Raw genomic sequence first — 26,051 nt, 5'->3', positions numbered from 1 at the left:
AACAAAGAGGGGAGCTATTAGGTGGCACAATGGGTTAGTGCAATAGTTCTTTAGCTCACGAATCCCAAGTTAAAATCTGGGCTCAAGTCCCATGAGTTTGATGGTCTCATTCTGTCTCCACTTGTTCACATCACAAAAGCAGCATAATATTTTGCACTACTGGTAGTCTCTGCTCAAGCAAACTCCACTTCTGGAATAGCTAGGAGCTTCCATAAAGCAACGGCAATGCTGTCCTAGAAAGTTTGCCTAACACCTGGCCCAGAAAGGTGGGTTCCAGTTGGTCTACATATTTAGTCCCTTGGTTACATGATCACTAAATCCACTTATACATTTTAAACATTAATCTTTAAGGAATTATTTTAATAACCAAGATAGAAGGGAAACAAACTATCAACAGATTAGATTCCTTCTATCTTGAGATATTTAGATATATTTGACTAATTTTGATTAGCAGCAGAATAACTGAAAATGAACCCAAATGTCTCTCTTTTGATTGAAACATTAGTTCTAAATCAAGTTGGGAATTAATTTAGAATCTTCAACACTGAGTTCTTTATAATTACAGTGTCATGTAAGTCATCCCTTTCTAGCAAAATAACTACTTCCTGTGATAAACGTTCAGATTTGCCAAATATAATTCAGAATGTCATTTTTCAAATACATGTGTTTATTTGTGCTGAGGAAAGTTCATTCCCTTTTAAACTTTCATGCTGGTGGGATGAGCGAAATAAAATGGACGTTTTTCTTTAAGACCCTCCTGACATTTCAAACAAACAAGCTGGATATGCCAGTGACAGGGACTGAACAGATGGAATGTATAGAATTCCTTTCTACATCTAGCCAAAAACTATCCCATATGACTTCTCAAGACAGTTTTTACTGGAAGGAACTTGGTCTTGGCAGAATTAATAATGTTAGGATAAGGTCCATGGAGAAAGGGCATTCATCCATGAAACTTGCTTTCTAATTCTTAATATACCCCTCAGTGTGCAAAGAAATGGCAGAAAAGTACTTTTTCTCTGTAACAATCATTAGCATATAGTCCGTAGCAATCTTTAGCTGCGAAAAACACATTTTTACCTATCCAACTTGAGGAGTGAAATCCAGGGGAGTTTTACCATTAACTTTTTTTACTCAAGGACTCTGTTCTGCTACCACCTGTGCTCAAACACTGGGGTCTACCTGCAGGCAACAGGATCAAGACCTATCTCTTGAATTCACTTGTCAGAGCTGCATCTTTGCAGAAGGGCAGTTGCTGTGTACTCTTTGTGGGTGAAAGTAACTTAAAGGACTTACCGGTACGCCGGAGTCCTGAGCTGGGGCGTAGCCTCAACTAGAAGAGGCATGGCCTCAACCGGAAGAGGCAGGCCCTTTAAATACCCGGACCCTTTAAATCACCCCCGGAGCTACCAGCTGCAGAGGCGGCTGGGAGCCCTGGGGCTCAGGGGCGATTTAAAGGGCTCAGGGCTCCAGTCGCCGCTACTGCAGCAGAGCCCCTGGCCCTTTAAATTACTGCCGGAGCCCTGCCGCCGCTACCTCAAGGCTTCGGCAGCTGGGCTCGGGAGGTGATTTAAAGGGTCCGGGGCTCCGGCCACTACAGGGAGCCCCGGGCACTTTAAATTGCCAGCCTGGGGAAGCCGGTCCAGTCCGGCATGGCGTACTAGCTCTTTCACCTCTGACTATTCTTAATAATATGATATAATTTTTTTAGGTCTAAATATTATGAAGAATCTTACTCTGTAAGTCTTCACATACATTTTATTTTACTATATATTATTATTAAAACACACATGTACTTTTCATTTGTTCACTAAACTCAAGCAGGAAAACAGGCTCAGCTTAGATATAAGTATATGAAAGTCTTGATCTTTTTTTTTTATTTATAAAAGAAAAAGGACAATAGAAACTTTCCCTCCTAAGTCAGTAGTTTGAATTCAGCCAAGGTCCAACATAAATGACAATTGTTACCATATGATTAGAGTTAGTTCAAAAATTAGGGGGAAAAATGTGCAGAAATGATGGTTTGGGGTTTATTTGTTTTTTTGCATTTTTTCCCATCAGAATTTGTAAAATGTCTTCAATCTCTAGAGCTGGTTGAAAAACATGAAAAAAGCCACAACAATTTAAATTATTTTTTGTAGTTGTTGTTTGTTTAAAATTTACTTGAAAAAACAAATTTCAGAAAATTTCAACCAGCTCTCTATCTGATGGCTGTTTTGTAGCCCTTGAATTTGATTATCTTAGTCTCAGGCCAAAAATCCACTATTCTCCAGGGGGCTAACTGGCAATTTTACTGATAATCTCAGCAGAAAGGCCGTAAGTTATACAGGCCGGGAGACTGAACTGCTCTCTCAACTCTAGAGATGTTCTCTTCAGATTAGGGGGTGAGGCTGTGTGGAGAGGCTTCAACTAGCACTGTCCATGCCTTATCTGTTCTGAAGATAAAGACATACCTTTTCTTTCCAGGCTGTGATGGGGTGTACCAACCCCATAGTGGACCAGAAGGGATTAATGAGAGTCTGTGGGCTCAATAAACTCCACCCTGCTACACCTGCAGTAGGTGTCAATCCTGGAGGGAAGAGTTAAAAGGGCTGAACCCAACTCAGCTAGGGGCTGACCAAGAAGGAGAGCAGATTGTTGGCTATTACTCAGCGAGAGAAGCCTGGCTGGAGTGAGGCTGCTGAGTTGGACTGCTGGCAGACAGCACCTCCCTGAAGGAAGGTAGGTGGGCCTGCAACAGGCACCCCAAAGCAGTGGTGAGGGAAAGCTAGAAAAATGAGTCTACCCAGGATTCTCCATGCTGGTGAAAGAGCCTGTAGGGAGCAGAGGCTGTCTGCCAGGAGAGTAGAGAAAGCTCTTCTGCAGCTAGGGTGACCAGACAGCAAATGTGAAAAATTGGGACAGGGGTTGGGGTGTAATAGGAGCCTATATAAGAAAAAGACCCAAAAATCAGGGCTGTCCCTATAAAATTGAGACATCTGGTCGACCTATCTGCAGCAGAACCAGCTGGGTGGCAGAAAGTGCTAAGAAGCTCTGCCATGAGACTGTGGAAGAAGCTTAAAGAGAGAGATGCTGATACTCTGTGAGTCTGGGAAATGTCTGTGGGAAAGATCTGAGAGGGTAAGGTAAGAACTAGTCCAGCGAAGGAGCAAGGAAACTGTGTACACAGGCTTCACTGCTTATTAAAGGGTCCCTGGACTGGAACCCAGTGAAGTGGGAGGGTTTAGGTTCCCCTACTGGCCCAATGAGGAGCGTGGAGTAAAAACCCCCTGGCAAGGGGTAAGGACTGTTGAAACCCCTGATACCTGAGATAAGGACTACTGATTCTGGAGTTGGACTGAATATGAGGTTAATGGACTATTCTTTGTTGGATTCTTGGCTCACCCCAGAAGGGGTGGCTAGGGTTGCCAATTTTGGTTGGATGTATTCCTGGAAGTTTCATCACATGACACAATCTTTAATTAAAGATTAATCTTTAAAGTCTCCAGGAGACTTCAGGACAATCCTGAAAAGTTTGCAACCGTAGAGGTGGCATTATATGTGACCTGGCTGGAGGGCCAAGTTCCAAGAATCCTAACATCACAGCTGTCAGTGGAGGAGAGCCTGCTACACCACACAGAGCCACAAGGGGATGTGCTAGCTGGTGAGTCACACTCACACACAGGCCTGTTAATAGAACACCTTTAGTGAGCAAAAAAGTATCTCTCTCACACAGAAAAAAACAAAAACATTTACCAGGATTTTACCTTAAATAATTTAATTGCTTCAGTTTGCAGGGCCTCTGATGGCAGTGTTGTAAGAGGGGAAGCAATTCCTTCTTTGCTGTGACAAAGAGTAGGGTGTCTCCAAATTTGAGAGGCTGAACAGATAATACATGGTCACTGCTTGCAAGGAATCATTTAAGATAATTACTTTACATAACATCTTTCCTCCAAAAGGAACCCAACATATTTTATAAACTCTTAGTAACTGACTTTACATACAGGAATAATTTTGGCCACCAATAAAGTGCAGCCACTTCTGGGGTGAATCACAGCAACACATAAAAATGCATAGGAACACTTTTAATAGTAAAAGAAGAGTCTCTCATTTGTTTGAAATTTCAGGGAAACTTAAGTAGGCAGAATCGAATTACCCATGTTGGAATAGATCTTGGGGGGGGGGGGAGGAAGTCTTGGTATTTTTAGTAACTGCAGGTGTCATCAGACCTAGGTGTTGCATCTCACCTGGAAAAACATTGCTTCCACTAGCACAGTACTCCCTAACACCTTGCTAGATATTGACTCAGCAGGAAAACAATCTCATCTGTCTTTATGACTGAATAATAATCACTACTTTTTCAGCAAAATATGTATTTGGTTTCCATTCTGACCCTCCAAACACCTAGTGCAATGTATTACAGTTGTTGAAAGGGCCTTCCCTATTTATTTTCCCAGGTAGCCATGTTTATGGCTTTCAAATTTTGACAGGTATGGGGAATGATATCACCATTCAATGCATCAAACTATTTCCTGCAGAGGTTGAGTTTCTCCCTAGAAATCTCCCATTCAAGTATTGAACTACCTCAAATCTGATTAGTTTGAGATCACTGTTTGAAGTGGTATGCTCCGTTGTGTGTCTTTCTCTAATCAAAACAGTACATTCAAGGTAGGCAAGTCTGGTACAACTCCTGTTCTCTTGACTCATTGTTTCCACGGTTCATACCCCAATGATAAGTTATTTTATTTTAGAAAAGTCTATACCACGAGGGTCTGCTTAGAAGAGTTTCAGAAGTCATATTTCTGGTTCAAGAAGCTCAACAAGACCAACTGCCAGTATAGTTCTGAACACCAGAATCTAGCCACTAGGGAATGTGATTTAACTTGCCTGGACTAGTAGGGCACAAGAACTCAAGCCTCTTCTTACCTTATGTGTGGGAAGTGACTTACACTCAGGATATGCTAGCGACTAAATAAATGAAAAACTATGCTACTGTGACATACTATGGACAAGAGAACAGTGGTGACATACTGTAGAGGGCTCAGATAGAACATCACCACTTTCCTTGCTGATTGCCTTAGGGCAGCACACACGTTCTCCTTTTGCTTGATAAGACTCTGCTAAAAGCTATTTTTTTTAGGCTTTAACTTGTTAAGTGTAGACACCCAACATACATTCTCACTCGTGTTGTCTAATATCAGCAAGTTTAGGGCCTGATCCTGCAAACGCAAACTCAAATGAACTAATCCTTATTTTCACACATAGTCCCATTGATTTAAATGGAACTACTCACAAGGATAAGGTCTGCAGATCAGTCTCACAGTTTGTAACAGCAGATGCCCCAGCTAAGAACATTCTTCTGCAGACTTAAGAGCAGTGGTGGGCAACCTGCGGCCCATGGGCTGCATGCAGCCCGTCAGGGTAATCTGTTGGTGGGCCATGAGACAGATTATTTACATTGACCATCTGCAGGCACGGCCACCCGCAGCTCCTAGTGGCAGCGGTTTGCTGTTCCCAGCCAATGGGACCTGCAGGAAGCAGCGGCCAGCCCACGCCACTTCCCACAGCTCCCATTGGCCGGGAATGGAGAACCACAGCCACTGGGAGCTGTGGGCAGCCATGCCTGCAGACGGTCAATGTAAACAAACTGTCTCGCAGCCCACCAGTGGATTACCCTGATAGGCCATATGCGGCCCGCAGGCCGTAGGTTGCCCACCACTGCTTTAGAGACTGAGTGTCTACAGCTGAGCTAGAGATATTTAAATAAATTAAAAACTCAATTTCCATTTCCAAGTACAACAATGTTTTGGCCATAAAGAACAAGATGTAGTTCTGAATTTGGGCAGACAGACACATATCATAAAGCTTCAGCTCATTTTTGACTCTTCATGGGAGACTACTGTGTAACTTGCTCATGCTTAATCCTGCTGCAGCAGCACCGTGTCGGGGCAAATGGCCATTTCTCCAAAATCTATGTCTACCCAAGTCTAGTGCAGGAGCAGGTTTATTTTGGCAAGGTGAAATTTCTGCCTTGAGTACTCAAAGTGCTTGCTTGGTGGCAAGAAGAGAAGTGACTCAACAGTCCTTTGTTTAATAACACCTACTTCTTTTATGGCACTTTCAATCAGTAGATATCAAAGCACTTTACAAAGGAGGTCAGTATCATTATTGCCATTTTAGAAATGGGGAAGCAGAAGCACTGAGCAGGGAAGTGACTGGCCCAAGGTCACCCAGCAGGACAGTGGCAGAGCCAGGAACAGAATCTAGGTCTCCTGTGCTTCCCTTTCTCCCTATACAATGCCTCAGAAGAGCCTCACATTTATTTTAAGCCTCATAAAGGAAACAGGGATAAAACCTACAAGCACCATGCCAAGCAACATGAGGATGGAATGGGTACTGTTGGTATGATGTTCAAGGGCTAAAATAGCCCTCTTTGTAGGATGCAAGTTTGCCCCTGCTGCACTTCTGTTTAGCAGAATTATCATGCTATTGTCTGTGTCAAGACTAAAACTTTAATGACTTCAGTGAACCATAGTGTTTATGTAATGTAATTCTGACTGGCAGTAGTGGAGCCAGGTTTTGAGCACTGGTGGAGGGGAAGGATAGGTCATTGGTGGTGCCACTTTCAGTTATACCTATTGGCTTGAAAATGTGCCACACATTCACCTAAAGGCTGCTGCAGAGACACTGCCTTCCTATTATCTCCACCACTTCCAAGAGAAAGGGTGCTAGTACTAAATCATCTATAGAGTTGTAGCCCTGGTTTGCATTTCCAAGGCCTTGTGTGTTTAGACCCTCCTGTAAACAAACAAGTAGCACTTCTTACTGGGTCAAGAGATCTCTGAAAGATTTGGAGCCCTTTGACCCTGCAGGCAGCACAGGTAGTCTAAACCAACCATCTCTACTAGTCACCTAGATAGCAGTGTCCTAACTCATGATCAACCAATAAAAATAACCCCATCAGTAGCACATTATAGAAATGTCAAGAACTTAAAGTACATTAAAATGGATGAAAAGTTCTAAGGGGTCTTGGCCACTTTTGTGGTTAATTCATATTAAAATTGGAAGACAAAAGGCCAAAAAAAGCCTACTATGGAGCTCTTGCTTCTCCATGAATAAAGTGTTTTGAACGTCTATTAATGTCTAAGGTCTTTTCTACTGAAATCTAATGTCTAAACATTTACTGTTCATGAAAAACATGTTCTGAATTAACAAACTGACTATATCAAAACACAAGCATTAAAAGCACTGAAAGCTCTGCCTACAACTATAACTACACTTTTGATATGTACAAAAAAGAGTGACAAATTTGGGACAAATACACTCAGAATATAGTTGATCAGATAAGTATTAAGATTATGTGGAACCAGAAATAAACTTACTGTGCTCCCCTTCCACATTTAACAGTTTGCAAACAAGCTGTTCAAATTCTGATCCAACATTTACATTGGTGCTCCCAGCAGCCACAGTCAAGTGATAAAGCCAAGTGTCCTACAAGACAAAAACAAACAGAACCCAATCATCATTCCAAGCAGATTTTTGAGAGTTTAAAATATTACATGTTTTTATTGAAATTTTCCAAAACAAAGAACTTCAAAAATATTCATTTTCAAAAATTCTACAGATGAATTTGGCACTCAGGAACAATATCAATGGCTTCATGCACACAGGTTCTCATGAAAGCTCAGCCAAAACATCTTAATCCTGACTTGCAGCAAGCTTTCTAGTCTACATATAGGTGTCTTTTGAGCAGAAAGTGCACTCAAGCCAGATGTGATGAATGTTCAGTAGAGACTAGGAAGAGGGCACACACCTAATCTTTTTCACATGTAACTAAGACAGAATTTAAATGACTGAAAGCTGAATTGCAGTGCACTAACTCACTAAACCACTGAGTCATCTTATAAGAAAGCTTTTCCCCCACCTCAGAGTAGTGCTATACCCTCTTGTGAAGGCCCAACGATTTCCCCTTGTTTTACTTCCCTAACCCAGATCAAGGCCCTATATTACAACCACCATTCATTTTAGCCAAGGAAAGCAGAACTGAGTCAGAGATCATTGAGAGATGCAAAGTATTCCCTCCTCTCCTCTCAAAGAGGCAAATATGATGTCTTTGTATTAATTATTGCCCTTTCCACCTGGGGAATAAGATCAGGAATCAAAACAAGGTCTACCATACTGTTAAAACTTTTATTTTATAATGTTCTGAAATAACCTCCCTCATATTATTCCTGTTAGTCTTCCCCTTAGTGTACAATAATTACCATTACTGCAGAAAATGGGCAGTAAACTGGATAGGAGTCCCCATGGGAAAATCTACTGATATTTTCCAGATACCTTAAATGGGGTCAGTTAACTATAGTGATCACTCAAACTCTGATAAGTATTTGTAAAAGTGTGACCATTTGTCTGTTACATCAGACCACCTTCTAGATGGTCTAGCAGAAAAGCCCCTTGTCTCTGACTGTCCATATCTTACTCACTATAGAAAATGTTCATATCACAATACCATAGTTATAGCTGTCTTATTGAAACTTAAGAGATAGGATACATTTACTACCTTTTCATGTTTGGATCCTATAAGAAGATAGGTAGGTCCTTGTTCTTTAGGATGGATAACAATGGTATAATGTGTTGATAATAGACTGCGACCACTGGCCTCATAATCTTCATCTGAATCACACGACCTGTCAACTTCTTCAACTTTAGCCTCCCAAAGCTTGATTTGACCCAGAGGAAACTAAAAGTAAATATAAGAAATAGTCAGGGAGCAAATACGCATCTTGGAAACATCAGTTTTATAGTTCTTGATCTACAAACGAAGAAAAACTGACAAACTAGCATCAACATGTTATGAATGTTTGACATTGGGAAAGTCCATAAAATTATATTCTTTTAATGTTACTAAGAACTGTAGGGTAAGCCACCTTCCCAATTTACAATCCCGGAAGAGAGGAAGCGTGGTCTTGTCATTAAAGCACAGTCCTAAAAGTGAGATGACTTCAGTTCCACGCCCACCTCTGCTTTTTATTTCTGCAGGATATATTGTTCTTGATAGTTGCACATAGAATGTGCAATCTATCTGACACAATAGATCTTGATTGTGGGAGAAGATGCAACCCTTGAGATATCTCAGGCCCAATCCATTTGAGGATTCTCAAGCTCAAGACCAGGATGTTGAATTTAAACTTAGGTCATGTTAGATGTACAGTGCTGCACTGGTGAAGCTGCACTGATGCAGCTCAGTAGCTGCAGCACATCTGGTGAAGATGCTCTTGTGTCGACGGGAAAGCTCTCTCCCACCGGCATAATAAAACCACCTCCGCAAGCGGCAAAAGCTCTCCCGCCGACATAGTGCTTTCCACACCGGTGTTTATGTGGTGTAACTTATGTCACTTAGGGGGGTGGTTTATTCAGAGCCCAAGCAACATATATTCTGTCAACATAAACTGTGGTGTAGACATAGCCTTAATCTAGTATTTGATGGGGCATCACTGTGGCAACTGGAGCATCACTATTGCTGCCATTGGATCCTTTTCAGTGTCTCCGGTTTAATTCTCAGGTATAGTGGATTGCACTATTTAAGCCTGGAGGTTACAAATGCATATATGACTATGACCAAGTCCTCCTCTGTCAGGATGGATCTAGTCTCTCAGTCAGCCGTAGGTGGAAAAAGCAGTTTTTCATAGTGGATGTCCATATAGTTACACCTATCAATGAGAATCCTGAAGAACACAAATACTATACACCATTTTCACAATTAGCAGGTGGGTTTCTGCCCTCTACAGAGGATGATAATATAGTGCTGGCTAGTTTCTTGAAAGATCTCCCTTTCCCTACCTTTGTCCTGCCAAGAGTTAGCATCAGCTGGACGCCTTTTAATGTGATGCTGATCTCCTGGAGATACTGGGATAGCTAATAGATGGCGCTGTTTGATGGGAAGGTGAAGACGATCTGGGTATCATTTGTGTACTGCTGTTTATCAAGGCTGTGGTGTCTTAAGACCATATATTGAATATAATGGGTGAGGGGAATGAGGCTTGAGGAACTTTCACAGATTAGGGATTTGGTGTCTGAGGAGCATCTTCCCATCACTCTGAGCTCAGTCTGAGAGAAAGGATAGGAACCATTTCAGTGTGCTGCCATATACACTAAGAAACTAAGGCTACGTCCTCACTACGGGGGGGGGGAGGGGTCAATTTAAGATACGCAAATTCAGCTACGTGAATAGCGTAGCTGAATTTGACGTACCCAAGCCGACTTACCCCGCTGTGAGGATGTCAGCAAATCGACCTCCGCGGCTCCCCCGTCGACGGCGCTTACTCCTACCTGCACTGGTGGAGTACAAGCGTCGATTCGGGGATCGATTGTCGTGTCCCGATGAGACGCGATAATTCGATCCCCGAGAGATCGATTTCTACCCGCCGATTCAGGCGGGTAGTGAAGACGTAGCCTGAGATAAGCCAGCACAACTTCGTGGTCTATGGTGTCCAACACTGTGGAGAGATCCAGCAAAAAGAGAAGGGATATTTGTCCATGACCAAGAGCAGGTTGTGCACAAGAGCAATCAGCACCATATTTATGGCACATTATTGGGTGGGAATGTTTTTTAAATATCACCAGAAACCAGGTGTAGTTGATGCTGACTCTTTGCCAGCTTCTCAATAATCTTGTTAAGAAATTGGAGATTAGATACTAGGAAGTAGCTGGCAAGTTTGGTTGCATCAAGAATTGTCTTCTTAGATACTGATTGGAAAATGAGTGTTTTAAACATGGGTGGTAAGCTGCCCCCGTTGAAGAAGGCATTGGCTGTTAGTGAAGGATGCAGATTTCTTGGTTCTTCTTCACTAACCAGAATGGACATGGGTCAAAGATACATGTGCTGGCTTGACTTTCCTGTAGTGCTTCTTAATTTCTTGCTTTATGAACAGGCCAAATTCTGAGAAAGGGGCTGTTGAATCCTAAGGTTCAGAGATGCCATCTCAGTTCCAAGAAACCATTGCTATGACGTACTTGTGCTAAATAGTATTTTTATTAAACCTAAGTTAGGTTTACAAGAAGCTGTGTTGACAGATGATTTCAGTTAGTGTAATCCTTCTCCATTGTTCAGCACATGGTTTTCAAAATAATAATGCTATTTTGAATCCTTTTAACCAAATGGACTCCATTAATGTAACATATACAGCAGTTTACATTACCGGATGCCTCACAGGCTCTTTATTTCTATACACACATTCCATTGTAATATAAACTTATGTTTTCAGTTAGCAACTCCTCGAATATTGAAAAATAAATCAGTTTTGTAAAACTGCATATGCAGTATTTTTAAAGCACATTCTGCTTGTAAAAGCTGCACTTCCTCCACATAACCATCTAATAAAATAATTGTTCATTTTGGTTTAAAAAACTGCAGTAAAACTTATCCATATGTTAGGCAACTATTTATGATGAGCCAGCTAACTGCCTAGATATTTCTAATGGGCCTGCTAACAAAGAATATTTTTCAAAGATGAGAACTTGAAAATTCTTGTACTTTAAACATACAGATTTCTTACTATAATTGAGGTGAAAACCAATTTGTCATCAAATCTCAGTCAATATTTATATTGAAAATGTAAACATACTTTTTTCTTAGCAGCTTCTCTGTAAAATGAGTTAGAAGTTAATATTTTGAAATGAAAGTGTTACTGGATTTTGGAACATTACAGAACTGGTATACTTTCAAAGAGTAATATTAAATAAACAAAAATCCTGAAGTATGGCTTATTACTACTTGTTACAATGTACAGTACCATAAATAAGCACTATTTTACTAGTTTAAATTTTCCACTTGCCTTCAATGACATTACTCACACTGCAAAGTTACTCATATGCCTTAGGGTATGTCTACACTATGAAATTAGGTCGAATTTATAGAAGCCGGTTTTATAGAAATCGGTTGTATACAGCCGATTGTGTGTGTCCCCACATAAAATGCTCTAAGTGCATTAAGTCGGCGGACCGCGTCCACAGTACCGAGGCTAGCGTCGACTTCCGGAGCGTTGCACTATGGATAGCTATCCCACAGTTCCCGCAGTCTCTGCCGCCCATTGGAATTCTGGGTTGAGATCCCAATGCCTGAATGATGCAAAACTGTCGCGGGGGGTTCTGGGTACATGTCGTCAGGCCCTTCCCCCTCCGTCAGAGCAACGGCAGACAATCGATTCGTGCCTTTTTACCTGGGTTACCTGTGCAGACAACATACCATGCCAAGCATGGAGCCCGCTCAGCTCAGCTCAGCGTCACCATATGTCATCTGGGTGCTGGCAGACGTGGTACTGCATTGCTACACAGCAGCAGCTAATTGCCTTTTGGCAGTAGACGGTGCAGTATGACTGGTAGACTTCATCGGCGATCTGGGTGCTGGCAGACGTGGGGCTGGCAGACGTGGGGCTGCATTACTACACAGCAGCAGCCCCTTGCCTTTTGGTATAAGATGGTATATTACGACTGGTATCCATCGTCGTCGTGCTGCCTTCCCAATGACGATGATGGCTATCAGTCGTAGTATGCTATTTTCTGCCAAGCGCCCAGTATTTTCTGCCAAGCACCCAGAAGATGCCGAGGGCTATCAGTCATGCTGCATCGTCGTCTGCCAGCTTAAGATGTAAAAAATAGATTTGTTCTGTATTCATTTGCTCCCCCCCACCTCCGTGAAATCAACGGCCTGCTAAACCCAGGGTTTTGAGTTCAATCTTTGGGGGGGCCATTCTGTGTGACAGTTGTTTGTGTTTCTCCCTGATGAACAGCCACCTTTGTTGATTTTAATTCCCTGTACCTGTACGCCATGTCGTCACTCGCCCCTCCCTCCCTCCATCCGTCAGATACCAGTTTTGCGCCTTTTTTCAGACCAGACGCCATAGCACTGGGATCATGGAGCCCGCTCAGATCACCGTGGCAATTATGAGCACTATGAACACCACGCGCATTGTCCTGGAGTATATGCAGAGCCAGGACATGCCAAAGCAAACCCAGGACCAGCCGAGGAGGCGATTGCAGCACGGCAACGAGAGTGATGAGGAAATTGACATGGACATAGACCTCTCACAAGGCACAGGCCCCAGCAATGTGCAAATCATGGTGTTAATGGGGCAGGTTCATGCCGTGGAACGCCGATTCTGGGCCCGGGAAACAAGCACACACTGGTGGGACCGCATCATGTTGCAGGTGTGGGACAATTCCCAGTGGCTGCGAAACTTTCGCATGCGTAAGGGCACTTTCATGGAACTTTGTGATTGCTTTCCCCTGCCCTGAAGCGCCAGAATACCAGGATGAGAGCAGTCCTCACAGTTGAGAAGCGAGTGGCGATAGCCCTGTGGAAGCTTGCAACGCCAGACAGCTACCGGTCAGTCGGGAATCAATTTGGAGTGGGCAAATCTACTGTGGGGGCTGCTGTGATCCAAGTTGCCAGGGCAATCAAAGACCTGCTGATATCAAGGGTAGTGACTCTGGGAAACGTGCAGGCCATAGTGGATGGCTTTGCTGCAATGGGATTCCCAAACTGTGGTGGGGCGATAGACGGAACCCATATCCCTATCTTGGCACCGGAGCACCACGCCACCGAGTACATAAACCGCAAGGGGTACTTTTCAATGCTGCTGCAAGCCCTGGTGGATCACAAGGGACGTTTCACCAATATCAACGTGGGATGGCCGGGAAAGGTACATGATGCTCATGTCTTCAGGCACTCTGGTCAGTTTCGAAAGCTGGAGGAAGGGACTTTCTTCCCGGACCAGAAAATAACCGTTGGGGATGTTGAAATGCCTATCGTGATCCTTGGGGACCCAGCCTACCCCTTAATGCCATGGCTCATGAAGCCATACACAGGCAGCCTGGACAGTAGTCAGGACCTGTTCAACTACAGGCTGAGCAAGTGCTGAATAGTGGTGGAATGTGCATTTGGACGTTTAAAAGCGCGCTGGCACAGCTTACTGACTCGCTCAGACCTCAGCGAAAAGAATATCCCCATTGTTATTGCTGCTTGCTGTGTGCTCCACAATATCTGTGAGAGTAAGGGGGAGACATTTATGGCGGGGTGGGAGGTTGAGGCAAATCGCCTGGCCACTGATTACGCACAGCCAGACACCAGGGTGGTTAGAAGAGCACAGCAGGGCACGGTGCGCATCAGAGAAGCTTTGAAAACGAGTTTTGTGACTGGCCAGGCTACGGTGTGAAACTTCTGTTTGTTTCTCCTTGATGAACCCTCCAACCTCCCCCTCCCCCCCTCAAGCACCGCTTGTAGAGGCAATAAAGTCATGGTTACTTCACATTCATGCATTCTTTATTAATTCATCACACAACTAGGGGGATAATTGCCAAGGTAGCCCAGGATGGGTGGAGGAGGAGGGAAGGAAAAGGACACACTGCAGTTTAAAACTTTAACTCTTATTGAAGGCCAGCCTTCTGATGCTCGGGCAATCATCTGGGGTGGAGTGATGCTCCAGCAGACGGAGCATTGACTCTTGCCTTCTGTCTGCAAGCTGACGCCACCTATCATCTTCAGCCCGCCACCTCTCCTCTCGTTCATATTGTGCTTTTCTGTAGTCTGACATTGACTGCCTCCACACATTCTGCTGTGCTCTGTCAGCGTGGGAGGACATCTGGAGCTCCGAGAACATATCATCCCGAGTCTGCCGTTTTCTCCTAATCTTCACTAGCCTCTGTGAAGGAGAAACATTTGCAGCTGGTGGAGGAGAAGGGAGAGGTGGTTAAAAAAGACACATTTTAGAGAACAATGGGTACACTCTTTCACGTTAAATTTTGCTGTTCACATTACACAGCAAATGTGCTTTCGTTACAAGGTCGCATTTTTCCTCTTATATTGAGGGCCTGCCGGTTTGGTGTGAGAGATCACTCATGCAGTGCCAGGCAACAGATTTCGGCTTGCAGGCAGCCATGGTAAGCCACAGTCTTTTGGCTTTTTTAACCTTCTTAACATGGGGGAATGGTTTCAAACAGTAGCGCCCTCATTTCCCATACCAAGCACCCATTGGGTTGTCCATTTAAAATGGGTTTGCAATGTAAAAGGAGGGGCTGTGGTTTCCGGGTTAACATGCAGCACAAACCCAACTAACCCTCCCCCCCCAATTCTCGGGGATGATCACTTCAGCCCTCCCCCCACCGCGTGGCTAACAGCGGGGAACATTTCTGTTCAGCCGAGCAGGAACGGGCACCTCTGAATGTCCCCTTAATAAAATCGCCCCATTTCAACCAGGTGACCGTGAATGATATCACTCTCCTGAGGATAACAAAGAGCAATAAGGAATGGATGTTGTCTGCATGCCAGCAAACACCAGGACCATATGCTGCCATGCTTTGTTATGCAATGATTCCAGACTACGTGCTACTTGCCTGGCGTGGTAAAGTGTCCTACCATGGCGGACGGGATAAGGCAGCCCTCCCCAGAAACCTTTTGCAAAGGCTTTGGGAGTACATCAAGGAGAGCTTTCTGGAGATGTCCCTGGAGGATTTCCGCTCCATCCCCATACACGTTAACAGACTTTTCCAGTAGCTGTACTGGCTGCGATTGCTAGGGCAAATTAATCATTAAACACACTTGCTTTTAAACCATGTGTAATATTTACAAAGATACACTCACCAGAGGTCCCCTGTGTGCCCTCAGGGTCTGGGAGCACGCCTTGGGTGAGTTCGGGGGTTACTGGTTCCAGGTCCAGGGTGATAAACATATCCTGGTTGTTGGGGAAACCGGTTTCTCCGCTTCCTTGCTGCTGTGAGCTATCTACATTATCTTCATCCTCATCTTCCTCGTACCCCGAACCCACTTCCCTGTGTGTTTCTCCATTGAAGGAGTCAAAGCACACGGTTGGGGTAGTGGTGGCTGCACCCCCTAGCATGGCATGCAGCTCCGCATAGAAGCGGTATGTTTGCGGCTCTGCCCCAGACCTTCCGTTTGCCTCTCTGGCTTTGTGGTAGGCTTGCCTTAGCTCCTTAATTTTCACGCGGCACTGCTGTGCGTCCCTGTTATGGCCTCTGTCCTTCATGGCCTTGGAGACCTTTTCTAATATTTCGCCATTTCGTTTACTGCTACGGAGTTCAGCTAGCACGGATTCATCTCCTCATATGGTGAGCAGATCCCGTACCTCCCGTTCGGTCCATGCTGGAGCTCTTTTGCGATCCTGGGACTCCATCACGGTTACCTGTGCTGATGAGCTCTGTGTGGTCACCTGTGCTCTCCACGCTGGGCAAACAGAAATGAAATTCAAACGTTCGCGGGACTTTTCCTGTCTACCTGGTCAGTGCATCTGAGTTGAGAGCGCTGTCCAGAGCGGTCACAATGAAGCACTGTGGAATAGCTCCCGGAAGCCAATAACGTCGAATTCCGTTCACACTACCCCAATTCCGACCCGCTAAGGCCGATTTTATCACTAATCCCCTCGTCAGAGGTGGAGTAAAGAAACCGGTTTAAAGGGCCCTTTAAGTCGAAAAAAGGGACTTAGCTGTGTGAACGTGTCCAGGCTTAATTCGATTTAACGCTGCTAAATTCGAGCTAAACTCGTAGTGTAGACCAGGCCTTAGTGTTGCTAGGATCTGGCCTTAAATTAAGAACAAACAGTAGGAGGCAACAACAGGGAGAAGAAGAAAAAGGGAAGGAAGATGGAGAAAACAATATGCCGGATCTAAGGCCCAGTGAAATCACTATCAAGCCTGGTTACATGCTTGTTTAGGAGGATAATGTATATGTACACTGGAAGTAACAATGGAGGTTCTCTGTGCTGCTTCTGCTATTTTTATTTTAATGGCTTAATGGAGTCAATAGACAGTCAACTGGCTATTGAGTTTAATTTTAACTAGGTTTGAAGTGAGTGAAATAAAATATACTGAAACTCAGGAGTTAACAATAGGATTGCTCAGATATCAACTAAAACCACATTCTCCATCTCAGCAATGGAGATGATTGGTCAGACCAGAGGGAGAACATACTGCCCCAGAAGGGGGGTGGGGCATATTTCTGATAAATGCTCCCCCATCTCAACAGGCGATGAGGTGCGATACTGGTTGGACCAGAAAAATGGATGCATCACTTTCAGAACAGGGGAACGGAATAAAGCATGTGGCCATAGATGGAGAAGCTGGGCCCCTCCTCTTCCTCGGGTTCTTGCATCCCACTGGCTGTCTGGGGGAGAGTGGGAGCTGACTGGCCCCTGTACTCCTCCTCCCAACAACCAAAACTTTTCCTTCACCGCTTCAGCTGCCTTGCCCTCCCCCGGGAACTCAATAGGTGCCCTGCCCTCCCTTTAGTTGTAGACAGTGAACTGTGCTCCCAAAAAACAGTCAGTCAAACCCACAGCAGCTTGGAATCAGGAAGGATTTTCCCCCCATTGGGCCAAATTGGTAGTGGTCCAGTGGGTTTTTCACTTTCCTTTCAGCACTGTGAAGGCACAAGTGGGGTTAACAAGAGGACCTGGATGTCTGTATATTAAGGGATGATATAGGAACATTCAGTCTGTTGCAACATGAGGCTGATGTACAGGGCAGATAAAAGCTAAAAGGGCCAGCTCCAGAGATCAATGAGACTGAAGATTTGTGCTGGTGAACCTGTAAGGAGAAAAGGAGACCTGAAGTCTTTGTAGACCAAAGTCCCCCCTTTAGTACCCTGAACCCCCCTCGGGAGTGAAAGGTGAGAGGACTTAGAAGTGAGCTGAGTCCAGGGGGGCAGGCTGAAGAGTCTACCCTCAGTTATTTGTTATATGGTAGGAGCCCGTAACCCTGCAGTAGGCTCATAACCATTAATAAAGTTGCAGCCTCTCAATTAAAAATCTACCCCAATGTCTGTCTTTCATTCACCTGAGAGTCCTGAGCAAACAAGTCATATTATTTTAACCATTAGAAAGACATACCTTATCTTCTTGACTACGGAAATAGTAAAGAGTTTTTCCAACCAGAGTACACCACACTCTTTTGGAGTATCCATGTTTCACCTGAAATTACAGTACAGTTAAGTATAAATTATTTTTAAATGTAAAACTTTTTTATGAGATGGGCCCAACTTCTCACAACTCCGATGGTTGGAATAAAGAATTCCTGTAAAACATATATAGATAGATAGATAGATATAAATTTGAAGCTGCATGACTTTCTGCATTACAGGCGTTAGAATTAAAGCATAACAGGCCTGAGTCAAAGCCCATTCAAAACAGCAGTAGTCTTTCCATTGGCTTTGGATCAGGCCCTAGATAGAAAAAGCTGAGGAAAAGAAAACTGGAGGGGACACTCATCAACTACTACAACTAATGATAATTAGAACTCTTATAGTGCTTTACACCCAAGAATTTCCAAGCACTTAATGAAAATTAAGTATCAAAACCCATATGAGGAAGGTAAGTCTTAACATCCCCACTTTACAGAGGAGTAAAAGCAAAGGCATAGAGAGGTTAAGTTACGTCACACAATAAGTCAGCAACAGTCAGGAGTAGAAGCTGAGAGTCCTGACCCCCCAGTTCTCTGCTCTAATCACCAAATCAGATTCCCTCTCAAGCTAACTTTGACAAACATCATTCCTTTGAAGAGATGAAAACTGGCTGGTGAATGGAGTGGGATAACTGAGAGTAAAGTGCATTGTTGCCTGCTTCCCCCAGATCCATTGAGCAAATTATTACAAGGTAGTGCTTAGTGAGTGCATCTAGCACTCAAGAAGTCTGGTTATAACACAACAGCCATAGGAGCTGAAATGAAGTTCCCTACTTATGAAGTGGCATCACTAGCTTTTTGAATGGGGAAAAACATTTTAGAACAGTCTCTAGCAGTAAGGTTATTGAACTGCACAGATTAGGACAGATAGTTTCCTCCTTCCTACCTATTCTTCAATTCTCATTAAGCCACTATAAAGAATAAAACAGACAGCAGAACAATTTTTTTCAGAGACAGCGGTGAAATATAATGCTTTCTCACTGACATCACTAAAATAAAGGGATTCCCTTTCATTGATGTGACCTAGATGGGAAATCATTACACTGGCTCAATTGTTAACTTTTTAATTTATTAAACATTACAAAACTTTATATTTCTAAATAAATAAGGTAATTCAGTCTTGTATTCACTCATAAGTATCTACTGTCATTGATATTCTATTTATGACCGAAGACAGCTGGTTTTAGAAGAGCATATGAAATGACAGTATTAATGAAACCATGAACTTGAAAATCTTATTTGTCTCAATGTTTGTACCTACTATAGTTATAAAGACAAATACACTTGAAAAATAGGTAGAGAAAAAAGTTGTTCATCTCTATTTTTTCATGTTTGCTTTGTGAATTAGCCAGCATTTGGTCTACCGTCAATTAAAAAAGTTAAAATCCTAAAAAATCTGTTTTATATAAATTTTAATGAAAATATTAAAAGAATCTATGCTTTACTGTAAAAGTAAAGGAATTTAAACAAAAATAAAAGAAAAGCTACAGTTCTAATTTAAACCTATAAAAACAAACCAATTCTTCTGTTTTGTTAATGCTTTACATTTACAAATGTAAACAAATTCCACCATCACCACAAGAAAACCCTTAATGGATTTGAACAAGCTTTGGTAAAAGTTAATTGCTGGAAGGCTTCAGTAGGCTGTAGTAGCAAACCAATTCTACTCATAAGTACAAAATACTGATGACGCTGAGGACGAGGAGGAGGAGGCACTTTGCTGTGAAACAGCTATTGTTAAAAGCAACAGAAGAATTGATTCATCTTTAAATTTAAGCTATTTTAAATTAAGAATGGAAAGAGCAGTTTCTATCACAGTGTAACACTAAACTGAATTCAAGCAGGGTAGAGAATCTGCATATCAAGTGATAAAAATAAGGAAGGTCTAGAATATGTCTGTGTAGACCAACATTACACTTTCAATGACTTTGCCATCTTAAATACACAAAGCCCCATCTTGATACTTCAGGCACTAGGCTCAAAATTTTCAAACACAGGTGACTAACATTACCTACATCCATGTTTAGGGTACTTAAATGAGCAGTCTGATTTTTTTTTCCAGAAGTGCTGAATGTGAGACCTAAATTTAAAAAAATTGGCCTAATTTTCTGATTACTAGGTAAATAGATTGGGTCAGATTCTCTGCTGTGCCCCAGCCCCTTTGTGCTGCTCTGGAGGTGCAAAGGGACAGGAAAGCAGCTATTTACTGCAGTGTTAAGGCTGCTGTAACCTATACTGGAGCTGGTGTCGAGTCAGAGAATCACACACTCCACACCAAGTGGAAGGCACAGCAGAGAATCTCTGCCATTAAGGGCTTTTCCACTAGTATCAGTACAATACACAAACATATTGCATATTTAATAAGTAGTTGGAAGGTGTTTCATTCTCCACAGATCAGAGAAGAACCTAAAGATGAAGCCCCTCGTAAACTGCAATAGTTTCTACATTCCTGTGAATACATTAATGATACGCAGTCCAAGAGCATCTAAATCTGATGAGTAAATTAACCTTAACATAGTATATTCCCTCACTCTACACACTATCCTCATTATCTTGAAATATCTTGTTTTGACTGCTGATGTTGGAAAAGAGAGAGCCCCCTTACACAAATGTTTAAATTGAGGCATGCGCGGAATCAGGGCCCTAATGATGTGCAAACAGATAATTCAACATGGAAGTTGGTGAATCAAGTGGCCAAATGAAAAAGACTTGCCAACTTAGATTTTTATTACAGTACTAGAGGAGTAGGCAGTCCTGGTTTATTCACACTGTAAGAGACGCAACCCTGATAGCATATCTACTTTAATCTATTTACTCTTATGCTAAATATTTATAGTACATGTACTTTTGGACTTTAATTTTGGGTGCCCCTCAAACAGCAATTTTGCAAAATCACACAAGGGCTAATGCCAAATACTGCAGCCAACTTAGATACTACTGTACAAAGAAGTTCCTGTTAAAGATCCATTCTGCTCCTGTTGAAGCCAATTGGAGTTTTGCCATTTACGTCAATGGAAGGACTGGTTACTAAAATTAGTTTACTACACATGTTTTATACAGTTCTTGTTGCCTTTTTTCAGTTAGAGATATTAAGCAGAAATATTTTTAAAAATAAAAACAGAATAAAAATACTTTGTCAGGGAAATAAGTGTCCCTACCTTGGTCAGCAATCCTTTCATGGCTGGCTTCACATCAGGCTGTATGAAAAGTGGACTAGCAGCCTGCACTTTAAGAACATTCTGCAGTACTTTGATCCACTCTTCTAAGATGTTGGGAGAATCTGCAGTCAGGTAGTATGTTCGTTTTTCTGTGATCAACTGAATAGTGACAGAAAAGATGCCTTCAGTTCTATGAATATTATGCATTTCAACTTATTTAAACAATACACTTATTTACAAATACAAAATATTCGCAACATTTTTACTGTCACTTTTCAGAGTAGAACCGCTTAATGGCCATGCAGAGCAGGCAGCCCCAATAGTTGATGAGATCTCATTTGAAAGATCCCTTATAGTAAATTACATGGAATTCATTTTACCTAAGTTGGAATTGCAACTGGTGGCATGTGAATCTGAGATTTCAGAGTGCTTGGAGCACAAAGCCATCCCCTCTGGGTTAATGTTACGGGTAACAATCCTATCTTCACAAGAATGTGAAAAAGATAACCCTATAGAGTCTTTTCTATCTCCAGTTTCTATGACTGAAACAATCGCTCCCCCCTCAGATGGAGGGCACTGACTGCCTCCAAAAGGAGACACATTTGGAGGAAGGGTCACTTTTAGGGGTGAAAAGAGAGGACCCTCTAAAAATACAATGAGAGAAGGAAGCACCTGAACTGTTTGTTTTCCATCACCTCTTACAATGTGGCTGGATACGTTTAACTCAATTTGACCCTGTGGCTTTCGAATTACATCACTCTGTATGAAAGAATGGGGAAAAAAGGATTATTCATCTGTAATAAAATACTGGTATAACACAACACATTTAAGACTTGATCACTGGAAGCATCAAGCACGGGGCAGGCAAACTACAGCCCGCAGGCCACATCCGGCTCATCAAACCATTTAATCCAGCCCTCAGCTCCCACCGGGGAGCGGGAGCGGGGTTTGCCCCGCACCCGCGGCTCCCAGGAAGCAGTCGGCATGACTCCCACTCTAGCTCAACGCCCCTCCAGCTCCTACGTAATATATGGAGACGTGGCCAGGTGGCTCTGCACGCTGCCCTGTCCGCAGGCGCCGCCCCCGCAGCTCCCATTGGTCGCGGTTCCCAGCCAATGGGAACTGCAAGGGTGGCGCCTGCGGAGGGCCAGCGTGCAGAGCCGCCTGGCTGTGCCTCGGAGCTGGAGGGAGGACATGCTTCTGGGAGCTGCTTGCGGTAAGTGCCGCCCAGAGCCTGCACCCCTGAGCCCTCCCCCTACGATCCAATCCCCTGCCACAGCCCTGATCCCCCTCTTGTACCCCAAGCCTGTCATCCCCAGCCCCACCCCAGAGCCCTCACCCTCCCAGTGCCCCAACACCCTGATCTCCATCCCACCCTCCAAACGCCTTGGTCCCAGCCTGGAGCACCCTCCTGCACCCCAAACTCCTCATCCCCTGCCCCCCCCAGAGCCCACACTCCCAGCCAGAGCCCTCACAACCCTCCCCGGTACCCCAACCCCCTGCCCCAGCCCTGATTCTCCTCCCACCATCCAAATCCCTGGGTCCCAGCCTGGGGCCCCCTCCTGCACCCCAAGTCTGTCATCCCCAGCCCCACCCCAGAGCCCTCTCCCCCGTACACCAACCCGGAGCCTCCTCCTGCACCCTGAACTCCTCATTTCTGGCCCCACCCCAGAGCCTGCACCCCCAACAGGAGCCCTCACCCCCTCCCACCGCTGACCTACAAGGTACAGTGCCCTCAAATCCCATAAGATAAAAGTTGAGGGTGCTCAACAGTTTGAGGGACTGGGCACTTTATTATGAAATGTTTAATTTAATGTATTCAAATGAAGAAATGTATTTTTCTGTCTGGCAATTTTAGAATCATTTAGAGGAATCAGGAACTAAACAGCAAACACGTTACTCATACTCACCGGAGATCTGTAGTACAATAACTCACCGCCTTTGAGCACAAACCATCGGCGTTTCCAGGTTTTTACTTTGCCACCCATTTTTAACAAATATCCAGATTTTTCCAATGGCTCCTGATTATTTAAAATAAAAAATAAGGTATGTAATATATTATAACAAGGTATTTTGCCAAAGAAAAAATGCCTGCATGGTAAATAATTATTACAATACTTTGCCTTTTTATAGTAGAAAGATCCAGTTTTTACATGCATTAAGATTCATGCATGTGAGATAAAAAAGTATTTTCCCTATTTTACAGTTAGACAGAGGTACAGAGATTTGCTCCAAGTCACACAATAAGAGCTAAGAACAGAACCCAGGACTCTTGATTCCCAGACCTAGGCTCTAAGCATTATACAACATTTTAATTAAATAATAATGAAAACATTCCACATAAAGTTTGTAATTTTAAAACTATATATGCTCAACCCCTAACTTCTGAGCCTAACCTACTGAACAGTCCCAGAGAAGTGTAATTCCGCAGCTGCACACAAACACACCTTCAGTGCAAACTCCGGCAAAATAAAGCTCAAGGTTTTGCTCTATGTCAGGAATTGAGTGATATGGTCCTCATCCCCAATCAGCCAAGGGGCTTGGATACCCAGGCCACCACCATTAATACAAGCCGTAGTGAGGAATACAGATGCAGCCTGTTACCCTACACTGTAGGTTTGGAGTCTCTGATCTGTGCAGCTTGCGGACCCACTGACCACACATCTGATATGCTCACAGTTCCCCACATCCTATGTGAGGAAGTTGCGGACACCCCATCCATGGATATCTTCTGTACTTTGTACAGGGTGGTACGTAATTCTCCCCACCCCGGACCCTCTAGGGGGGTCTCTGCTGTTGCTGCTGCTGAGGCCGCCCCTCTGTAAACCCAACCTGGTTCTTCTACGCTGTGTTTAGATATTTCACACTCAATAGGTCACCCCAAGTGTCTGATTTGTTACAGTCAGCATATGGGTCATTTAATGAATCTGAACACATTGCTACTTGTAATCATTACACTGTGTGCTAAGCAAACTTAGTACTGGGCTTGGTTAACATTCGGTGTAGAAGAAAGAAATACTATTATTCTTTGCATAACTTTGGTACTCACATTTTTTCCATTATCACTAGATGAGGAACAGGTTTTAGGGAGTTTCTGCTCTGGCTCTGAATAGTCTGTATCTGTTGAGTAGGCATCAGGGGGAATAGCATAGTCGCTTTCTGAGGTCATAGAAGACAAAGACACACCTGAGCGAAAAAGCAAAAAAGATGCCATGTATATATTTCTTGCCATCGTATTTTAGACATAAAAAATCGGGAATGGGTATGGAGGGAACAGCCGAGCTGGGAGTTGTTGACAAGCTAAAATATTAATAGCATTCCAGTGGGAATTAAATATTTTTGATGAGAATATCAAGCAGTGCAAGTAAATTCCTTAAAAGTAATATCAAAGTGTTTATTTAGGAATTTGGAAATGCTCCTGGCACATAAACATAAAGAATGCAAGGAGCAATGTGAAAAATGTCATGTTCAAGAACATGATTAAAAGCAATCTAATATTTACTGGTTGTAAAATATTCTTAAATTTCAACTTATCTGAATTCAAAGCAGAATGTATATTGGGATAAATTAAAATTCCTCATATGGTACACAGTTTTCAGCTACTGGAAAATAATTATTTAAACAGACCATTGTAAGTCATCAACTTCGGAAGGCTTATTTGACTTTCAAGTGAATCTGCAGCCACTGAAATTTACAGGGATCGATTCTTGGTTCCTCTGTGCAACTGCAGCAATGTAAAGGTCATTAGAATGCTGTAGAAACTCCCGGAGAAAACCTTACAGCATAAGTGGATTCCCAAATGATGTAGAATTGCTGCAAAAACATTATCCTTCCATCTCTACACCCCCAGCATTAGGGGCAAGCCAGAGCACTCCATACTTTAGCTATTCTCAGCTGGTGGAGAGCACCCAGGGAGCCATACCAGCCAGAGCACAAGTTAGAGCAGCCCAAAGGCTGCCAGGAGCCCATCATTAATGTCTTCACTTCCATAAATCAGGTTCATGTATATGACAATGTCTCTTTGTCACTCTCTAATCTTCAAAAACAGTGTTCTCTAACTCCATCTCTCTCTGACAATGTGCATAAGAGAGTGATCCTCAGCACCCCAACAATCAAATTGAATTAAACCATGAAATTGGGATCCACAATATGAACAGGCTGTTAGTTATGAATTAAAACTAAAATTATTCCAAACAGGTGTGCAAACACTCCAGTAAGAAACAAAAATATAATACTGCCATATCCTGTTATCACTGCTTCATCTAAGAGCAAGATATCAGGAGAATCTTACTTTCAAAGGAACAAAATTCCAAAGGAAATAATTCAGTGATTCCATAAAACCTCCAATTGACTACACTTGCCCATAATTTTAACAGCCACAGATCAAATATTAATTTTCTACCCAAAACACATTGAAGCCCATATTCCTTACAATCAAATGGGACTATTTAATGACTTATGAATGAAGGAAAATATATAGAATCTTGTTTAAAACACTTAAATGTTTATATATATAATCTTTTAAATGCCATCAGATTTAATTAGTTCTGTTAAATCACCACACTTAAGAGTTCTGCAGTAGATCACTAGCATTTCTGTACATCATATTACGTCTCTGTCTATTTTTTGGTGATCAAGTGTAGGCTCTTCATGCTAAACTATACATAATTTTTCTTTACTTCTTTTTCTTTATCATCTGGTCCTCTCAGGTAATTGCCTGTATAGTAGATGAATTGCCCAAAGGTCTGTCATGTGGTTAGATTGTAGATGGGCTGTCTAGGTTGCCTTTCCCTGACACTCTTATTTTCTTTGACTTGCAATGAATGTGGGAAATTTTTGTACTGAGTCAGTTATGAATAAGAGCCTGTGCAAATTTTTCCCTCCTAAAAAACTGTGTATTCAAATCCTGTTTCAGAATAAAAAAAAGTTTTAGCCCATGTCCACCTG

General features: G+C 43.0%; 2 protein-coding genes across 6 annotated transcripts in view; both read right to left on the bottom strand.

Moving 5' to 3' along the window:
- The window catches only part of PLEKHH2 (pleckstrin homology, MyTH4 and FERM domain containing H2), a 118,861-nt gene that overhangs the window by 29,561 nt on the left and 63,249 nt on the right, over positions 1-26,051 (bottom strand). For all 5 annotated transcript variants that reach the window (XM_005296103.4, XM_005296105.4, XM_005296104.4 and 2 more), the window contains 8 exons: positions 24,154-24,290; positions 23,015-23,125; positions 21,777-21,863; positions 21,105-21,263; positions 17,877-17,957; positions 8,540-8,719; positions 7,362-7,470; positions 3,747-3,859 (listed from right to left, as the gene is read on the bottom strand). In XM_005296103.4, the coding sequence (XP_005296160.2) occupies positions 3,747-3,859; positions 7,362-7,470; positions 8,540-8,719; positions 17,877-17,957; positions 21,105-21,263; positions 21,777-21,863; positions 23,015-23,125; positions 24,154-24,290 (977 nt within the window). The remainder of the gene's footprint in view (positions 1-3,746; positions 3,860-7,361; positions 7,471-8,539; positions 8,720-17,876; positions 17,958-21,104; positions 21,264-21,776; positions 21,864-23,014; positions 23,126-24,153; positions 24,291-26,051) is intronic.
- On the bottom strand, positions 14,282-16,155 carry LOC135982523 (uncharacterized). The gene is made up of 2 exons (XM_065589553.1): positions 15,617-16,155; positions 14,282-14,701 (listed from the first exon to the last, which is right to left on the bottom strand). Exons 1-2 carry the CDS (start codon positions 16,017-16,019, stop codon positions 14,397-14,399), a joined length of 708 nt encoding a protein of 235 aa, XP_065445625.1. The 5' UTR covers positions 16,020-16,155; the 3' UTR covers positions 14,282-14,396.

This window comes from Chrysemys picta, chromosome 3, assembly GCF_011386835.1.
Source record: "Chrysemys picta bellii isolate R12L10 chromosome 3, ASM1138683v2, whole genome shotgun sequence".
Lineage (NCBI taxonomy): Eukaryota > Metazoa > Chordata > Testudines > Emydidae > Chrysemys > Chrysemys picta.
Note: the sequence above shows the minus strand (reverse complement) of the source record. Positions and strands in the feature narration are given on the sequence as shown.

Excerpts from the sequence above, each read along its gene's own strand:
- LOC135982523 (XM_065589553.1), bottom strand. The coding sequence starts at position 16,019 with ATGAAGGACAGAGGCCATAACAGGGACGCACAGCAGTGCCGCGTGAAA. Across the intron at positions 14,702-15,616 it reads GGGCACACAGGGGACCTCTG|CTGCAAATGTTTCTCCTTCA; the intron begins GTGAGTGTATCT and ends CTCCTCCACCAG.